The sequence below is a fragment of the Hyaena hyaena genome, unplaced genomic scaffold (genome assembly GCF_003009895.1).
Source record: "Hyaena hyaena isolate Hyena2069 unplaced genomic scaffold, ASM300989v1 scaffold_789, whole genome shotgun sequence".
Lineage (NCBI taxonomy): Eukaryota > Metazoa > Chordata > Mammalia > Carnivora > Hyaenidae > Hyaena > Hyaena hyaena.
The window spans coordinates 680,991-696,998 of NW_024081422.1; the positions used below are offsets into that span (position 1 = coordinate 680,991).

Below are 16,008 nucleotides of genomic sequence, written 5' to 3' on the forward strand. Positions count from 1 at the left end.
TTCTCCCAACACCATCTGTTAAAAAGGCTGTCTTTTTTCCATTGGATATTCTTTCCTGCTTTGTCAAAGATCAAATATTGGCTGTATACTTTTGGGTCCACTTCTGAGTTCTAATTCTGTTCCATTGGTCTATGTGTCTGTTTTTGTGCCAATACCATACTGTCTTGAGGATGACAGCTTTGTAGTAGAGGCTGAAGTCTGGGATGCTGATACCTCCCGTTTTGGTTTTATTTTTCAGTATTACTTTCGCTATTCGGGGTCTTTTGTGGTTCCATACAATGTTAATGTCAGTTCTGAGGAAATGGGAACCTTAACTACAGTACCATTTTATCATTAGTCTAATCCTTTTGAACCCAGTACACCATTTTACTATAACACTTTGAATAGAAATCTGTACTCTGTATCCAGGTTTGTGAGAGACTTTCTTCTCAAAATGAAATATTTCAGGAAAGAAATGTATCATTTATAGTCACTGGCTTACATACTTTGAAGGCATTCCGACTGGTAGGAAAACAAAAATTTTTGATTTGATAATTTGGAGTAAGATTTTAATATGTTTGCATATTTAACACAAAGGGCTTATCTCATCAGATAAGTATTTCCTTCTCTATTATGTTAACAATTTCAATAGGAAGTACTTGTTCTGAATGTGTAAATAGTAGATACCAAACATTTGTTAAAATATCAAACTCTTTGGATATTGTGAATTCATGTTAACATGTTCTTTTCAGGATCATTTTGTTCTTTCTCATTCTTTTTAGGGAAATTTCCATATAATGTTAGAAAAGTCTGGCAGGCCTAGAAAGTAAGATCAGTGACCATGCAAAAAATTTACATTGCCTGTTTTATTTTGTTAAACATAGCATCAGAAAAGAAAATTGAGTTTTCTGCTACTGTCCAAGTATCTAGGGAAACTTTTTTTCATCTGCCCCAAAATATAAATGCATGTGTGTTAATAACCTTTAAAAATATTGATTTCAGATATTTTTTTTTTCTACTAAATCTGTGCAAAAGTATAGCTGGAGGAGGAGGATACTGTATAGACCTAGTGAACCTTAATTATCTTCTCCCCAAAAAGTAATTTTTAGTGGGATTACAGAGCATATTTTTGTGTGTGTGGAAAAAATTGTATACAGTACAAAACCTAAATATATTAACCATGGGTTATCTAACTGTTTTTCACCCCTATTCTTTAGCCTGATGCTTAAGCATTGTCAGACAATTACATTTACACTTAACAGCTAATTATTTATTAGCTGTTAAAATAAATTTATTAGCTGAAAAAATATTGTAAGATAATATTGTGAAGAGGTTTTAGTCTTAATCAATTTTAAGCTTTTTCCTTATTTTCAGTGTCACCTTTTGTGTCTGATACTTTATATTTAGAGCATTTATCCATTACTAGTTCTATTTGATCTTTAAAATATAAGCCAAGATTGTGCTATCAGGAGTCTAGGTCATTTTGAAACATGAGGGACCAATGTGTGTTTGCACCTGATTCATACTAACTGATTCCTAATGCAGGGCTTCTACCTACAGAGTTCATTCAAATTTAGTGGAATTATAGATTTATAGTTTATGAATTTAAGAAATTTTGTGCCAGGGTCATTTCTAACATTGTTTGCCTCATCTACATGTGTATTTTATAGAAACTTTTATATGGTATGTATGTATAAACTAGAACTAATTAAGGGAGAATCTAACCCCTGGTTGTTTATCACTACAGCATATGTTTAAATAAATTTATTTTTTCTCTGTTTCTTAGGTTTATACCAGATGATATTACTTTTGATGATGAGCCCAAGGACATAGCCTCAGAAGTGGATTTAACAGCATATAAACCAAAATATTTCACATCTGCTGCTATGGGAACCTCAACGGTATTTCTTTTCTTTTCTTTTTTATTTAGTTTTTAATGTTTGTTTATTTTTGAGAGAGAGAGAGAGGAAGGGCATAGAGAGAAGGAGACACCGAATCTGAAGCAGGCTCCAAGCTCTGAGCTGTCAGCACAGAGCCCAGTGCGGGGCTTGAGCTGACAAACTGTGAGATCATGACCTGAGCCGAAGTTGGAGGCTTAACCATCTGAGCCAGCCAGGTGCCCCTCAATAGTATTTTTCAACTGTTAAAAATGTATAGCTGGACTCCTGTTTTAAGAAAAGATGTGGGGCTCTTGGGTAGCTCAGTCGGTTAAGCGTCCGACTTCATCTCAGCTCATGATCTCATGGTTCATGGGTTCAAGCCTCGCATTGGGTTCTGTGCTGATTGCCAGCTCAGAGCCTGGAGCCTATTTCAGATTCTTTATCTCCCTCTTTCTCTCTGACCTTCCCCTGCTCACGCTGTCTCTTCCTCTCTCTCAGAAATGAATAAAACATTAAAAAAATTTTTTTAAAAAGAAAGAAAAGATTTTGTGTGTTATTTACTTATAACATCTTTAGAAATGGAAAGTGTTCAATATTTTAATGCACAAATGCAAATAGAGGTGAAACACAAGTGTATTTGCATTTTTACCTACCACATCTGTTTGAACCTATTTTCAAATTTTTGTTATGCCTTTAAGCTTGAGTCAATTACCTGCAAATGTTTCTTTTTCACCTATATCTTTTCCATACATTCTTATTCAACTAGATTCTTTAATAAGTAATAATGTCAGTTATTAGTACCTAGTGAGAAAGATGAGGTAACAGATTATTTCAAATCACAGTTAAAACCAGTAGAAGTTTTAAATAGAAACAAATTTTTTTCTGCAGATATGATCCAAAATTGTAAAAACAATTTAAGTAGAATAATTCAGGACTACTAGATGTCACGTTAATGCTTAGTAATGAATAACCAGAAAATTTTTATTGAATTAGTTTGTTAATTAGCTGCCTACCTTCTCTATTCTTTCCCCCTCCATAAACTTTCTACCCACAGATAGACTCTGCAGCAACTCCACAGTCTGCCCATTGCCTTTTCTGTGACAGCACTGTGCTCTTCTGAGGACAGGCTGATGGTAGAGAGACCTGTTGTATCTGTCACCTGCATGCCATGGTGGGCACTGTGTGACCTTGATGAGTTACTGAGTATGGGTTAAACCCCACCATTATGTGATATTAAAATTTAAAAGATTTGATAACATAATATATAGGGCTGGTTTCTTTTCAAAACTGAAAAACAACCAAGGCAATATTGTCCAGGCAGCTCTTCTGGAATTCCTAGGGTCCGGCTGTGCCCTCTGCATCTGTCCCAGTTCCAGCAGCAGTTTTATGGTTATCATCTCAGGCAAATTATATAAATAGGGATAATTCTGAAACCTATGACTAGGTAGAGCTTCTAAGCTAGTGACAGCTATCTTAGGGATCCTTTGGTTAATTGGTACTTATTTTGTTCTGATCTGGGGAGATTAGCCTGGGGGGGTGGGAGGAACATAGGGGACCCACCCTGTGATGAAGTTAAAACATCTGACAAGACTCTATCTGAGAATAGGGGCTGTATAGAGAGTAGGAGCCAATCAGCAGACCAGTCATGTTATAGATGAATTTCTGTATCATGGGGGCTTACTGTACTTCCAGCCAACAGATTCCTTTCTTATCAGTTGCTCTTAATCTTTTTTGGAAAAGGGACCCTATCGAAATTGTGTTGAAAGCTTTAATAGACTTCACATAGTTTGTGAAGCCCTGACCTTCTGAAATACTTAGAACTCCAGGTGAAAAACATCTTTTCTTGATTCATAATAATGTAACTTTTCCACTAGTGTGTTTTATTTCTTTTCCCTACAATTAATTGACACACTGATGAATTTTTACTCCCAATAATAGAGTATCTCACGTATAGCAGAGAGAGAGGAGGAAGTACATACAGATTGATGGAAATTGTTCCTTTTTCATAAATAAAATACTTTTTATTAAGCATGTCATTTATGATTTGCTTCAACATGTCTTAACGTTTTAAATATTGTTAAACGTCCACATTATTGATAATATTCTGTAAGTGTGATTTGCTGACACTTTGTCTTTTCTCATTGGTGAAGGTGGAGATCACTTGGGATGAGACTGATCATGAAAGAATTACAACACTCAATAGGAAGTTTAAAAAGGAAGAGCTTTTGGACATGGATTTTCAAGCCTACTTAGCTTCCTCTAGTGAGGATGAAGAGGAGATAGAAGAGGAGCTGCAAAGTACTTGTTAGTCTTTTGGTGTTCTATGTTTATAAGCACTTAGATGCCTAATCTAGGCCTATTAATGGAAATGTCTTTGGCAATAGCTTAAAAGGGAGTGCCAAGCTAATTCTTAAGCTGCCTGTGAAACATACTCAAATGTATAGTATTTTATGCACCTATGGATAATATTTGAAACTTTTTAGAAGTATTTTTTTAGCCTGAATTTCTTTAACTACAAACATTTTGTTTAAAATCTTTACTAAACAGGGTCACTTGGGTGGCTCAGTCAGTTGAATGTCCAACTTCAGCTCAGGTCATGATCTCACCCTTGGTGGGTTTGAGCTCTACATCAGGCTCTCTACTGTCACTGTGGAGTTTACTTCGGATCCTCTGTTTACCAGCCACCCACCCCCCCACGTCCCTCCCCAGCAGCTTTTGCCAAACAAAAAAAGCCTGGTCGTGGGGCGCCTGGGTGGCTCAGTCGGTTAAGCATCCAACTTCGGCTCAGGTCATGATCTCACAGTTCGTGGGTTTGAGCCCCGCGTCAGGCTCTGTGTGACAGCTACCTCAGAGCCTGGAGCCTGCTTCAGATTCTGTGTCTCTCTCTCTGACCCTCCTCTGCTCACGCGCTCTCTCTTTCTCTCAGAAATAAATTAAAAAAAAACATTTTTAAAAAAATCCTGGTCTTTTAATTCTTTTAATTTTAATTTTTTTATTTTAGTGAGAGAGAGTGCATGTGAGCAGAGGAGAGGGACAGAAGGGCTGAGAGAGAATCCTAAGCAGGCTCCACATTCATTGTGGAGCCTAATGAGGGGCTCAACCCCATGACCCTGGAATCATGACCTGAGCCAAATCAAAATTTGGATGCTCAAGTGACTGAGCCACTCAGGCACCCTAAGCCTGGCCTTTTAGACTTGCCCTAATTCACATAGTTTTACAATCTCTTAACAAACTAGTAAAATGCTCCATAACCCCCCTTTTTTAAAACTAAGAGCTACTTTTGTATTGATTGAATATTTTTATATTCCATTTTCTTCTCAACTAGTTTAGAAAATAGACTGTTTCTTTTCATTTAGTGATTATCTTAGAAATTGATTTAATTGCATTAATTTATTAAGATCTAATGGTAATTAATATTTTTATTCTCATATATAATACAGGGAACCTTAAAATAACTTTCATGTTATACTATATATTTTCTTTTTTTGTAAGTCCCATGGGATATTGATACTTAACCTGCCCTATTTCATTTTATCCACATTCCCTCCACTTTTTTTGCTCTTTATTCTTTTCTAAATCTCATACTCCTGTCTAGGACCATTTTCCTTCTGCCTTAGTTATATCCCTGATAAGTTCTGGTGGTGGTTGCTGGTATCAAACTCTTGAGTTTTAGTTTAAAAATATTCTTATTTTGCTTTCATTTGAGAAAGATACTTTCACTGGTTAAAAAATTCTGGGAGGGAATTCCTCTCTATCCCCCCACTAATGATAATTTTCTAGTGACTTGTAGTTTCTTCGTTTTTGAGAAATCACCTGTCTGACATTTTCAGTCTTTTGAAGATTGTCTAGAATTTTTTCCTTTACCACTTTTTTCAGTCTTTGAAGGTTATCTAAATGTCTGGATTTCTTTTTTCTTTGACTACTTTTAAAGTTTGCTTGTCCTTTTTCTTTGTCTTCAGTTTTACTATGAACTAACAGTAGATTTATTTGTATGTTTGGGGTTTATTGGCTTTCTTGCATTTGTGGCATGGCATCTTTGATCACTTTTGTACATTTCTCAGCCATTATTTAGTCAGACATTTCTTCTTTCCTCTCTTTCTGGCACTCCAATTGTGTGTGTATATATACATATATATATATCACTGTAACTTCCATGTTGCTACTTTTGTGTATTTCTTAATCTATTATATCTCTGTGCTGCATTCTGAATGTTTTCTTCTGACCTATCTTCCAGTTCACTAATTTGCTTTTCAGCAGGGTTCAATCTGTTGATAGACTGATCTATTGAGTTCATAATTTTGGTTATTGTATTTTTCACTTATAAAAGTCCTATTTGGCTATTTGTCCTATTTGACATTTCACATTTCAAATATTTAAAGTCCTACTTGATATTTCAAATCAGCAATATCACTTTTTATAATTTTCTATTCATTGCAGATATTTTCAACACTTCCATAAACAGAGTTAAGTATCTTTTTATAGTCTTTGATAATTTAAATATTTTGAGTCTTTTCAGGTTCATTTCCATTACTCTACAAGATATTTCTATTTTGTTTCCTTGTATATATAGTTAACTTGTGTGCTAATTTGATAGTTGAGATGAGAGTATCTAATGAGAAAACTTTCATTTCCTCTCGTCATTCTGGGACTACACTACATTACTCCAGGGGTTTTTTTGTTTTCTTTTTTATTGAGCCTTTTTTTTCTGTTTTAATAGTCTATTTTTTTTACAGCAGTTTTGAGTTCGCAGCAAAAATGAGCTGAAAATACATTGTTCCCACATCCTTCTACGCACCCTCTCAACGCACACGTACACACAGCCTGCTCCATTATCAACATCCCTAACCGAAGTGAACATTTGTTACAAATGGTGAACATACAATGATACATTAGTACCACTTAAAGTCCATTGTTTATAGTTCAATTTTTTCTTTTTCTCTTTTTTTTATCATTTTTAAAAATTTAAATCCAAGTTAGTTAACATATATTGTAATAGTAATTTCAGGAATAGGATTTAGTGATTCATCACTTAATATAACACCCTCTGCTTGTCCCAACGAGTGCCTTCCTTAATGCTCATCACCCATTTAACCCACCCCCTTTCCAACACCCTACCAGCAACCTTCAGTTTGTGTTCTGTATTTAAGAGTCTCTTATGGATTGTCTCCCCCTCTGGGTTTTTATCTTATTTTTGCTCCCCTTCCCCTATGTTCATCTGTTTTGTTTCTAAACTCTACATATGAGTGAAATCATGATATTTGTCTTTTTCTGACTTATTTCACTTAGTGTAATACATTCTAGTTCCATCCACATTGTTGCAAATGGCAAGATTTCAATCTTTTTCTTCACAGAGTAGAGTTCCATTGTGTATATATGTGTACCATGTCTTCTTTATCCATCCGTCAGTCTATGGATGTTTGGTCTCTTTCCATACTTTGGCTATTGTCGATAGTGCTGCTATAAAAATTGGGGTGCATGTGCTTCTTTGAATCAGCGTTTTTGTATTCTTTGGATAAATACCTAGTTGTGCAATTGCAGGGCCGTAGGGTAATTCTACTTTTAATTTTTTGAGGAACTTCCATACTGTTTTCCAGAGTGGCTACACCAGTTTACATTCCCACCAGCAGTGCAGAGCATTTCCCTTTATCCACATCCTCGCTAACATCTGTTGTTGCCGGAGTTGTTAACTTAGCACTTAACTTTCTCCTGCTTTGTCAAAGATTAGTTGATCATACATTTCTGGGTTCTCTGTTCTGTTCCATTGATCTCTGTGACTGTTGTTGTGCCAGCACATACTGCCTTGATGACTACTGCTTTAAGTCCGAAATTGTGATGCGTTCAGCTTTGGTGTTCTTTTTCAACATTACTTTGGCTATTTGAGGTCTTTTGTGATTCCTACAAATTTTAGGATTTGTTTGTTCTAGCTCTGTGAAGAATGCTGGTGTTAATTTGATAGGGATTGTTACATTACCCCCAAGTTTTAAGGCTTTAGGTTCCTTAAACTTTGTGGGCGATGCAGGTTTTCATGAGGACTGGTTTACTTCTGGTTGATTCTCACCCTAAGAGTATATCCCTCTGGATCCCTTCCTCACCTCTGGTAATTTTTGTCCTTTTGGCCCGGCCATGCTGCTTAAACTCGTTAATGTCATAGCTGTTTCCTCTGTGGATCAGTAAATGTTCTCAGGGCATTTGGTCATCAGTGCAGGAAGTCAACTCCCTCATGTTCCCTTCTTGATTTTGACTTGATAATTTTTTAATAATTGGTTAGTTCTTTGAAGTTTTATCTTTTCTTTTTTTTTAAAACCCATTGAAGCTTTAAAAAAGATTTTTAAAATACTTTATCCAACTTGACATCCTCAGTGAGAGGGTTAGTCTGAAGTACCTAGCCTACCATTAATGGAAACAGAAGTTCTCAAATTATCTGTATTTTATTTAAAAAATTATTTTAACAGGACGCCTGGGTGGCTTAGTTGGTTAAGCGTCCCAACTTTCGCTTAGGTCATGATCTCGCGGTTCGTGGGTTCGGCCCCATGTCGGGCTCTGTGCTGACTGCCAGCTCAGAGCCTGAAGCCTATTTCAGAGTCTGTGTCTCCCTCTCTGACCCTCCCCTGCTCGCGCTGTCTCTCTCTCTCTCTCTCCTAGAAATAAATGAAAAAATTAAAAAAAAATTATTTTAACGATTGAAGTGACCAATGGTATATTTTCTAGTTGTATATGCTATTTATCTAAAATAACTTTTCTTTTTTAATAGAGCCATAAAAAAACCCTTTTCCCTGTATGTAATCTGTGTGTGGAAATGGTTGCTTAATTGTAATTTCTTACCTATTTATGGTTGATGCTATCTCCTTGATATATTCATGTCTTCGTTCATTTTTTTTTTTTAAATATTTTTATTTATTTCTAGGAGAGAGAGAGACAGCGTGAGCAGGGGAGGGTCGGAGAGAGAGGGAGATACAGACTCTGAAATAGGCTCCAGGCTCTGAGCTGGCAGTCAGCACAGAGCCCGACGAGGGACTCGAACCCATGAACCGTGAGATCATGACCTAAGCGAAAGTCGGACAATTAACCGACTAAGCCACCCAGGCGCCCCTTCGTTCATCTTATCTAATTGAATTCCCAGTCATGCAAAATTATGTGTAAGAGGTTTAGTGCTGGCAACAAATACTCTAAATAATAAACACAGACGGATGCCTGGGTGGCTCAGTTGGTTAAGCATCCAGCTTCGGCTCAGGTCATGATCTCACGGTTTGTGAGTTCAAGCCCCACATCAGGCTCTCTGCTGTCAGCACATAGCCTACTTCGAATCTCCCCCCTCCCTCCCGCCACTTCCCCGCTCAGGTGTTCTATCTCTCAAAAGTAATTAAAAAAAATTTTAAGCATAGATAGAAGTATTTTAAGTTAGTAGTGATAAATATTTTTGCTTTTATTTATAGCTTAATATTTTTCATAGCTGTTTTTTGGTTTTCCTTTTTCATATATATTATTTTTATTACCTAAATGTCAAATTAAATAAATACTAAAATTCTTCTTAGTATTATTATAGGACCATTAAACTTTAACTTTCTTAAATCCTATGATTGACCTATCATATTTTAGACTGCTGAAGATCCTACTTCATTTTTCTAAGTTTTTCATAAAGTGAGTTGTACTCCACACGTGGAATAGAAAAGTCATCCTAGTTTCTTTGTTCAGACATCTCATATTAATAAAACCGCGTAATTTCTTAGGTATTTAATAGTCTCTGAAAAAGTATGATTTGTAATGGTAGTTATGTTGGGCATAAAAGCCTTCTCAGTTTTTTCAGACCTCAGTGACTGTTGCTTGTTAATTTTTTGGCATTCCAAACGCAACTCTAGATTGAGTGACCATTTTATTTCTAGTGTGCCCAGAACAGCTAAGTCCTTTTTCAAATACCCTTTTTGTCTTTTTCTCTCATATACATAGTGATGTGTCTATAGATTCTTTTTCTTTATATGCCTATATGGTCACTTAGCACTTTCTGAAAATTCTGGATAGTTTTTCTTCACTAGCAGCTTAAGTTAAAGGAAAGAAGAGAAAATGTGTACTTGTGAAGATTGTTAATATATTTATTTGATTGGTTTGAGAGAACTGACCTAGATTTCAAAATGATACTGACATTTGGGCAAAAATGTAGTTTGTCAGTATATTCTTAAGATATTGGGCCCTCCTGGTTGCAAATTCTGAGTTTACCACATATTAAAGTTACATAGTTTAACTTTCCTAAGCTCGTGTGCTTTTCTTTCCATAGCTATGAAATGAAGATAATAATAGTACCTGGCTCATGGCTGGAAAGATTGAGATAATGTTCATAAAGTGCTTACTATACTACCGTGTGTCATATATTTTCATTTGTAAAATTTTTAGAATTAATGGCTTTTTGTTTGAAATATACTACTCATTAAGTTTTAAAAGCATTTTTCTTCAATATTTTAATTGATTGCCAGCTTACTTTAATCTGTAATTTAGTGCCTCTGATAGATACATTAGTATTTTTGAATGCTTTAGAGTTACTAGATGTTCCTAGTGTTGTTTATAAAAGATCATCCTAGGGCTTCTTACTGTTGGACTACTTTTTTCATTCCTTATATAGTATTAAGGCTTTCACAAAGTATTGTCCTTGAATTGGGAAAAAACAGATTTACATGAATTATCCCACATTTAAGAGCTTCAGAAAGTAAAATTTTAGTACTGGAAAAAATCAATTTAAAGTAGGCCATCAGAGACTTACCACTAAAATTTCAACCTGGAAGGAGCTTGCTTCTAATTATGTTTTCAGAAGTAAGCTTTTAATAGAAAGAAATACATTGCCATTTTGTTAATGTGTTCCTGATGTTTTATCCATTGAATTATGGGATACATGACAGAATTCCATCCAACATTATTTTTGTGGCACAAAGCACAAACAGGAAAAAAATGAATTTCAGCTGTTTGAGTGAAAATATAAAAGTGTGATAGGATGGAAAGAATGTCCTGGACTGTTTTTTTATTCGTTATATTAAAAAACTACGAAAACATTTACTTAACCAATGTTTTTTCCATGTCACCTTTTTTAAGATGTGAGGACAGTCTGTTAACATTGATGTTTGACAGCTAAATGCTTAATGATGTTAGACATTTTTAGTGACCGGTTAGCCATAGCTTATAGAAGAGAGGGTCTTCATTATGCTGCTTCTGAATTTTCTTTTACCAGGGACACTTAGTCAATTCAATAAGTCTGTATGTTTTGCATTAAAACCCAGGTTCTTAATTTATGTTTTTGACTTGGAAAATTACAGTGGAAATACAGACCAAACAAACTTTTCATGTATTAGTTTTCTTTGGTATTAGTTGCCCTGAATTTTATATTGTTCCTTTGTATTCTAATTATTTTTATAAAATTAGGAAATGGAAATATGGATGTTTTTTCATACAACGATATTAATTGATTTAACTTCTAGTTTATTCACTTTTATTCTCAGTGTATTAATGAGATCCTGAGAGTAAGTATACTTATTCACCATCAGATGAAAAGACTCATTATTGTTCATTTGGATTATAAGCAGCTTTCTTTATCTGTCTCCATATAACAGTTAAATCCATGTACAACATGCATTCCAACAATATTCACCCTTTTATTGACCATGACATTTTAAAGCCACTATGCCAGGGGGCGCCTGGGTGGCTCAGTCGGTTGAGTGTCCCGACTTCAGCTCAGGCCATGATCTCATGGTTCACGGGATCAAGCCCTGCGTCGGGCTCTGTGCTGACAGATAGCTCAAAACCTGGAGCCTGTCTTCGGATTCTGTGTCTCCCTCTCTCTCTGACCCTCCCCTCTCCATGCTGTCTCTATCTCTATCTCAAAAATAAATAAAACTTAAAAAATAAAGCCACTATGCTAGATGGTGGAAGACCTAAAGAGGGATAAAAAGCTATCTCTGCTGTCTTGTTTATAGGGAAGAGAAGTCCAAGGATGTTACATGTCTATTAAATTATTTTGAAATATGAATTTTAGTAAAAGGGAGATTCTCGAGTATACTACTTAGACAGTATTAACTTATATTTCAAGGGATTTTTGTTATTAACAAGACCTAATTCTTTCAATGAATTCATTTAATGTAAAGAAGTTTGTCTGATTTTGATATTCAGTTTTTGCATTATATCTGACAACATCTTTTAGAAGATGCTATGGTGTATATGAGATTTAAATACTAGATTTAAAAGTCCAGTATTTCTGTGTATTAAATGAAATTGATTTTTTTTTACTAGATGATGATAAAGTAAGTATGGAAGAAGATGGGAAAACAAAGAAAAGTCAGAAGGATGATGAAGAACAAATTGCTAAATACAAGCAACTCTTGGAAGTTATTCAAGAAAAAGAAAAGAAAGGCAAAGAAAATGATATGGAAATGGAAATTAAGTGGGTTCCAGGTAAGAATTAGATACTCACTATGTTCATTTGTTTTTCTTTATTTCAGGATATTGAGGGTATTTTAGATACAAAGGTAAAGAAGAGTAATTCTTAGAAACATAAATATAAACAAATCTTATTTTCCAAGAATATTTTGGTGATGAATGGTATGGTATTTGCATACATCATTTAACTTTTTTAAGGACTAGTGTTAATAGACTTGCCACTTTATTCTTGATTGGTTTCTTTGATTTACTCACTATAAAGTATTTCTGTCCATTTATGAAGATAGACCTATCCTAGGTTTCATTCCAGTATTCGCAGAATATACAAACTTGAATACAGGCTCCATGTGCTCTAAGGTCATTAAACTTCTTTTTAAAATACATAATTTGTGGGGCGCCTGGGTGGCTTAGTCGGTTGAGCATCCGACTTTCGCTTAGGTCACGATCTCGCGGTTCGTGGGTTCGAGCCCCGCGTCGGGCTCTGTGCTGACTGCCGGCTCAGAGCCTGGAGCCTGTTTCAGTCTGTGACTCCCTCTCTCTCTGGCCCTCCCCTGCTCATGCTGTCTCTCTCTCTCTCTCCTAGAAATAAAAAAAAAAAAAAAAAACATAAAAAAAATAAAATAAAATACATAATTTGTAAGTGAACTTTTCTTCCCTAACCCCTACTAGACCTTAATTAGTGAGGTTTCACTAATTAAGTTAATATATAGTTATATAAAATATGTTTATAGTTTTCTATCTAAGTTTTGTTGTGAAGAGTCAAAGAAATAGAGCATAGTAAGTGATTTTTATAAACACCTTGAAGGGCTCAACAGTTTTTTTAGAGTAGTATAATACTAATTAAAACCATGTCAAAGCTAAACAAAGATAAAAGCTAGTATAAATGAGGATTGTTTTTAGCATACTCATTTTTTCAGCAACCTGTGCAAAGTAACGTGCCCTTGGGACCAGTATTATTTTTGCAGATTACTGCTGTTTACATACGTGTGTATCTTTTTTTTTTTTTTTTAATCCCAGTGTAACACATTACTGTACAGTGTTGTTAGTTTCAGGTATACAACATACACATATATCTTTTAAAGCTAGGCATAATTTTTGACCAGGATTCAGTTCTTTTCCCACAATTCATCTCTAGATCAAAGAGTACTAACAACTTACAGGAATATCAGTGCTTAAAAGTTAAACATTCTTGGAATGCTTGGGTGGCTCAGTCAGTTAAGTTCAGCTCTTAATTTTGGCTTAGGTCGTGATTTCACAGTTTGTGTGATCAAGTCCCACCTTCAGGCTCTGCCCTGACAGTGTGGAGCCTGCTTGGGATACTCTATTTCTCTCTGCTCCTCCCTTGCTCGCACATACATGCATGTATGTTTGTTCTCTCTCTCAAAAAATAAACTTATAAACTTAAAAAGTAAATAAGTGTTCTGTATTCAGTTTTATCTATTTCATATAACTAGTATGTTTTTTCACTGGTAATGAAATGTTTCCATAGGTTTTTATTAGCAGGAAAAACTAGCATATTTTGATATTTGAGAGTTGTTTGACTAGTGTAATAAATTTACTAGGGTAGACACATCTCCGGCATATTCCTTTAGGAATGTGGTGCAGTGTTGTAGCCCATTTGTTTTAAATGTTTGTCTTTTGTAGGAAGTGGTGGTAAGAAAAGCGAAGTTTTGTAGTGTTACTGGAACAATTGTTGGGAGAACTCAGGTTAGTCTAGAGAGGAAAATTCTACAAAGTGACTTACTAGTTATTTTCAAGTACTTGCAGGGTGAATGTATTAATGAAGACTTAATTGCTCTTTCTATCCTGGAAGTCAGTACTTCTGCCAGTAAATAAACATTGAAAGAAGGTAATTTAATTTAATATAAATATAATTTATATTAAAGGTAATTTATAAATTAAGGTAATTTAATTTAATATAAAGAGTAATTCTCTTCATCAGAATTATCCACAAAAAAATCAGAGGCTGCTGTAAGGAGTTAGTGGGATGTTCTTTTCAGTAAGTCTCACAATAAGGTGATCCAACCATTCCACTTGAGAATTTTGTAAAGAACATCCTTCACTATGATTGAGGTCCTTTGTAATTCCACAGAATGTTGAATTCTATCTTTTAAGTAAAATATAGTATAATTACAGTTTAATCTTAGAGCTCATTGAAGATATTTTTTAAAAATTTTTTTAAATTTTTTTTTAAATTTATTTCTGAGAAAGAGAGAGAGAGAGCGTGAACAGGGGAGGGGCAGAGAGAGAGAGGGAGACAGAATCTGAAGCAGGCTCCAGGCTCTGAGCTAGCTGTCAGCACAGAGCCCAACGTGGGGCTTGAACCCACGTACCATGAGATCATGACCTGAGCCGAAGTTGGATGCTTAACGACTGAGCCACCCAGGTGCCCCTGAGTGAAGATATTTTAAATGAACATTTTTAAAAATGTTTTTATCATTTTATTTTGAGAGAGCATGCATACACATTATGGAGGGAGGGGCAGAGGGGGGAAGAGAAAGAATATCAAGCAAGATCTGCGTTGTCACCGCAGAGCCTGATATGGGGCACATCATGACCTGAGCCAAAATCAAGAGTTGGACACTTACCTGACTGAGCCACCCAAGCACCCCTAAAATGAACATTTTGAATTGAAGTATTGAATTGACTGAGAAAGCAGATTTACAATAATCTTGATTGAGAAATTTCATAGGAAATATTTTAGCTTTGTCAAATAGATCAGATCACACCTCTCTCTATGTTAATATAATTATGTAGGGAAAATACAAAAAAAAATGACCTGTATACTTGTATTTGTAACTGGAAGATATAAGTAATACAGTTTTCCTGGGCTAACCCTCACTTGGTCATGGTGTATTATCCTTTTTACATATTCCTGAATTCAATTTTGTAATGTTTTGTTAAAGATTTTTGCATCTGTGTTAATGAAGAATATTTGTCTATGGTTTTTATTTTTTCCAATGTCCTTGGTTTTTGGTATCAGGATAGAGCTGATGTTATGAAATGAATTGTAAACTGTTCCCTTTTCTGTTTAGCAGTACGTTTTTATCTTGAGTTTAATTTCCAGATGTAATATTAATGTCACAGAAAATATTTTGAAAATGTAAAATGAAAAATTATCATCTGTAATTCCAGTACCCTAATTCAGCCACTGAGTGATTAGTTGGATTGATTTATCATCTTACTGTTGTTGAACACAGAATCATATTTCTGATCTTTCACTGTAGTGGACTTAATGGTATTGGAAAGAAATGTGACTGAAGGCCATTACCAATCTCAGGCCCAAAAATATCAGTACTTATTTAGACTCTTCACATTCATCACCAGCCAAGTAACTGGCTTGCTATTTTAGGGCCTTTTACATTTAATGTTTCTTCATTTTTTAAGAGAGAGACAGAGCACGAGCAAGGGAGGGGCAGAGAGAGAGGGAGATAGAATCTGAAGGAGGCTCCAGGTACAGAGCCCAACTCAGGGCTCGAGAGCCGTAAGATCCTGACCTGAGCTGAAGTTGGAGGCTCAACTGACTGAGCCACCCAAGCGCCCCCTAGGGCCTTTTCCTTTTAAACAATTTTTTAATGAACATGTCCATTCCCTCCCTCCCCCATTTTAGAAATGTTTCTGAGCATGTAGAGAGCGGTCAGACCACAAGGAAAAGCTAATGCTGGCAGTCAAGCACACTCAGTAGTTATGTGACTTCCTTATTCACATAGGAACTTGACATATGCTGTGGATCAAC

At 35.4% G+C, this 16,008-nt stretch overlaps 1 protein-coding gene across 3 annotated transcripts in view; it reads left to right on the forward strand.

Annotated features, from left to right (window-relative positions):
• The window catches only part of ESF1 (ESF1 nucleolar pre-rRNA processing protein homolog), a 74,796-nt gene that overhangs the window by 15,336 nt on the left and 43,452 nt on the right, over window positions 1-16,008 (forward strand). For 2 of the 3 annotated variants that reach the window (XM_039219101.1, XM_039219102.1), the window contains exons 7-9: window positions 1,766-1,880; window positions 4,010-4,163; window positions 12,126-12,287. In XM_039219101.1, coding sequence (XP_039075032.1) covers window positions 1,766-1,880; window positions 4,010-4,163; window positions 12,126-12,287 — 431 coding nt within the window. The remainder of the gene's footprint in view (window positions 1-1,765; window positions 1,881-4,009; window positions 4,164-12,125; window positions 12,288-16,008) is intronic. The other variant, XM_039219103.1, reaches the window with a different exon arrangement.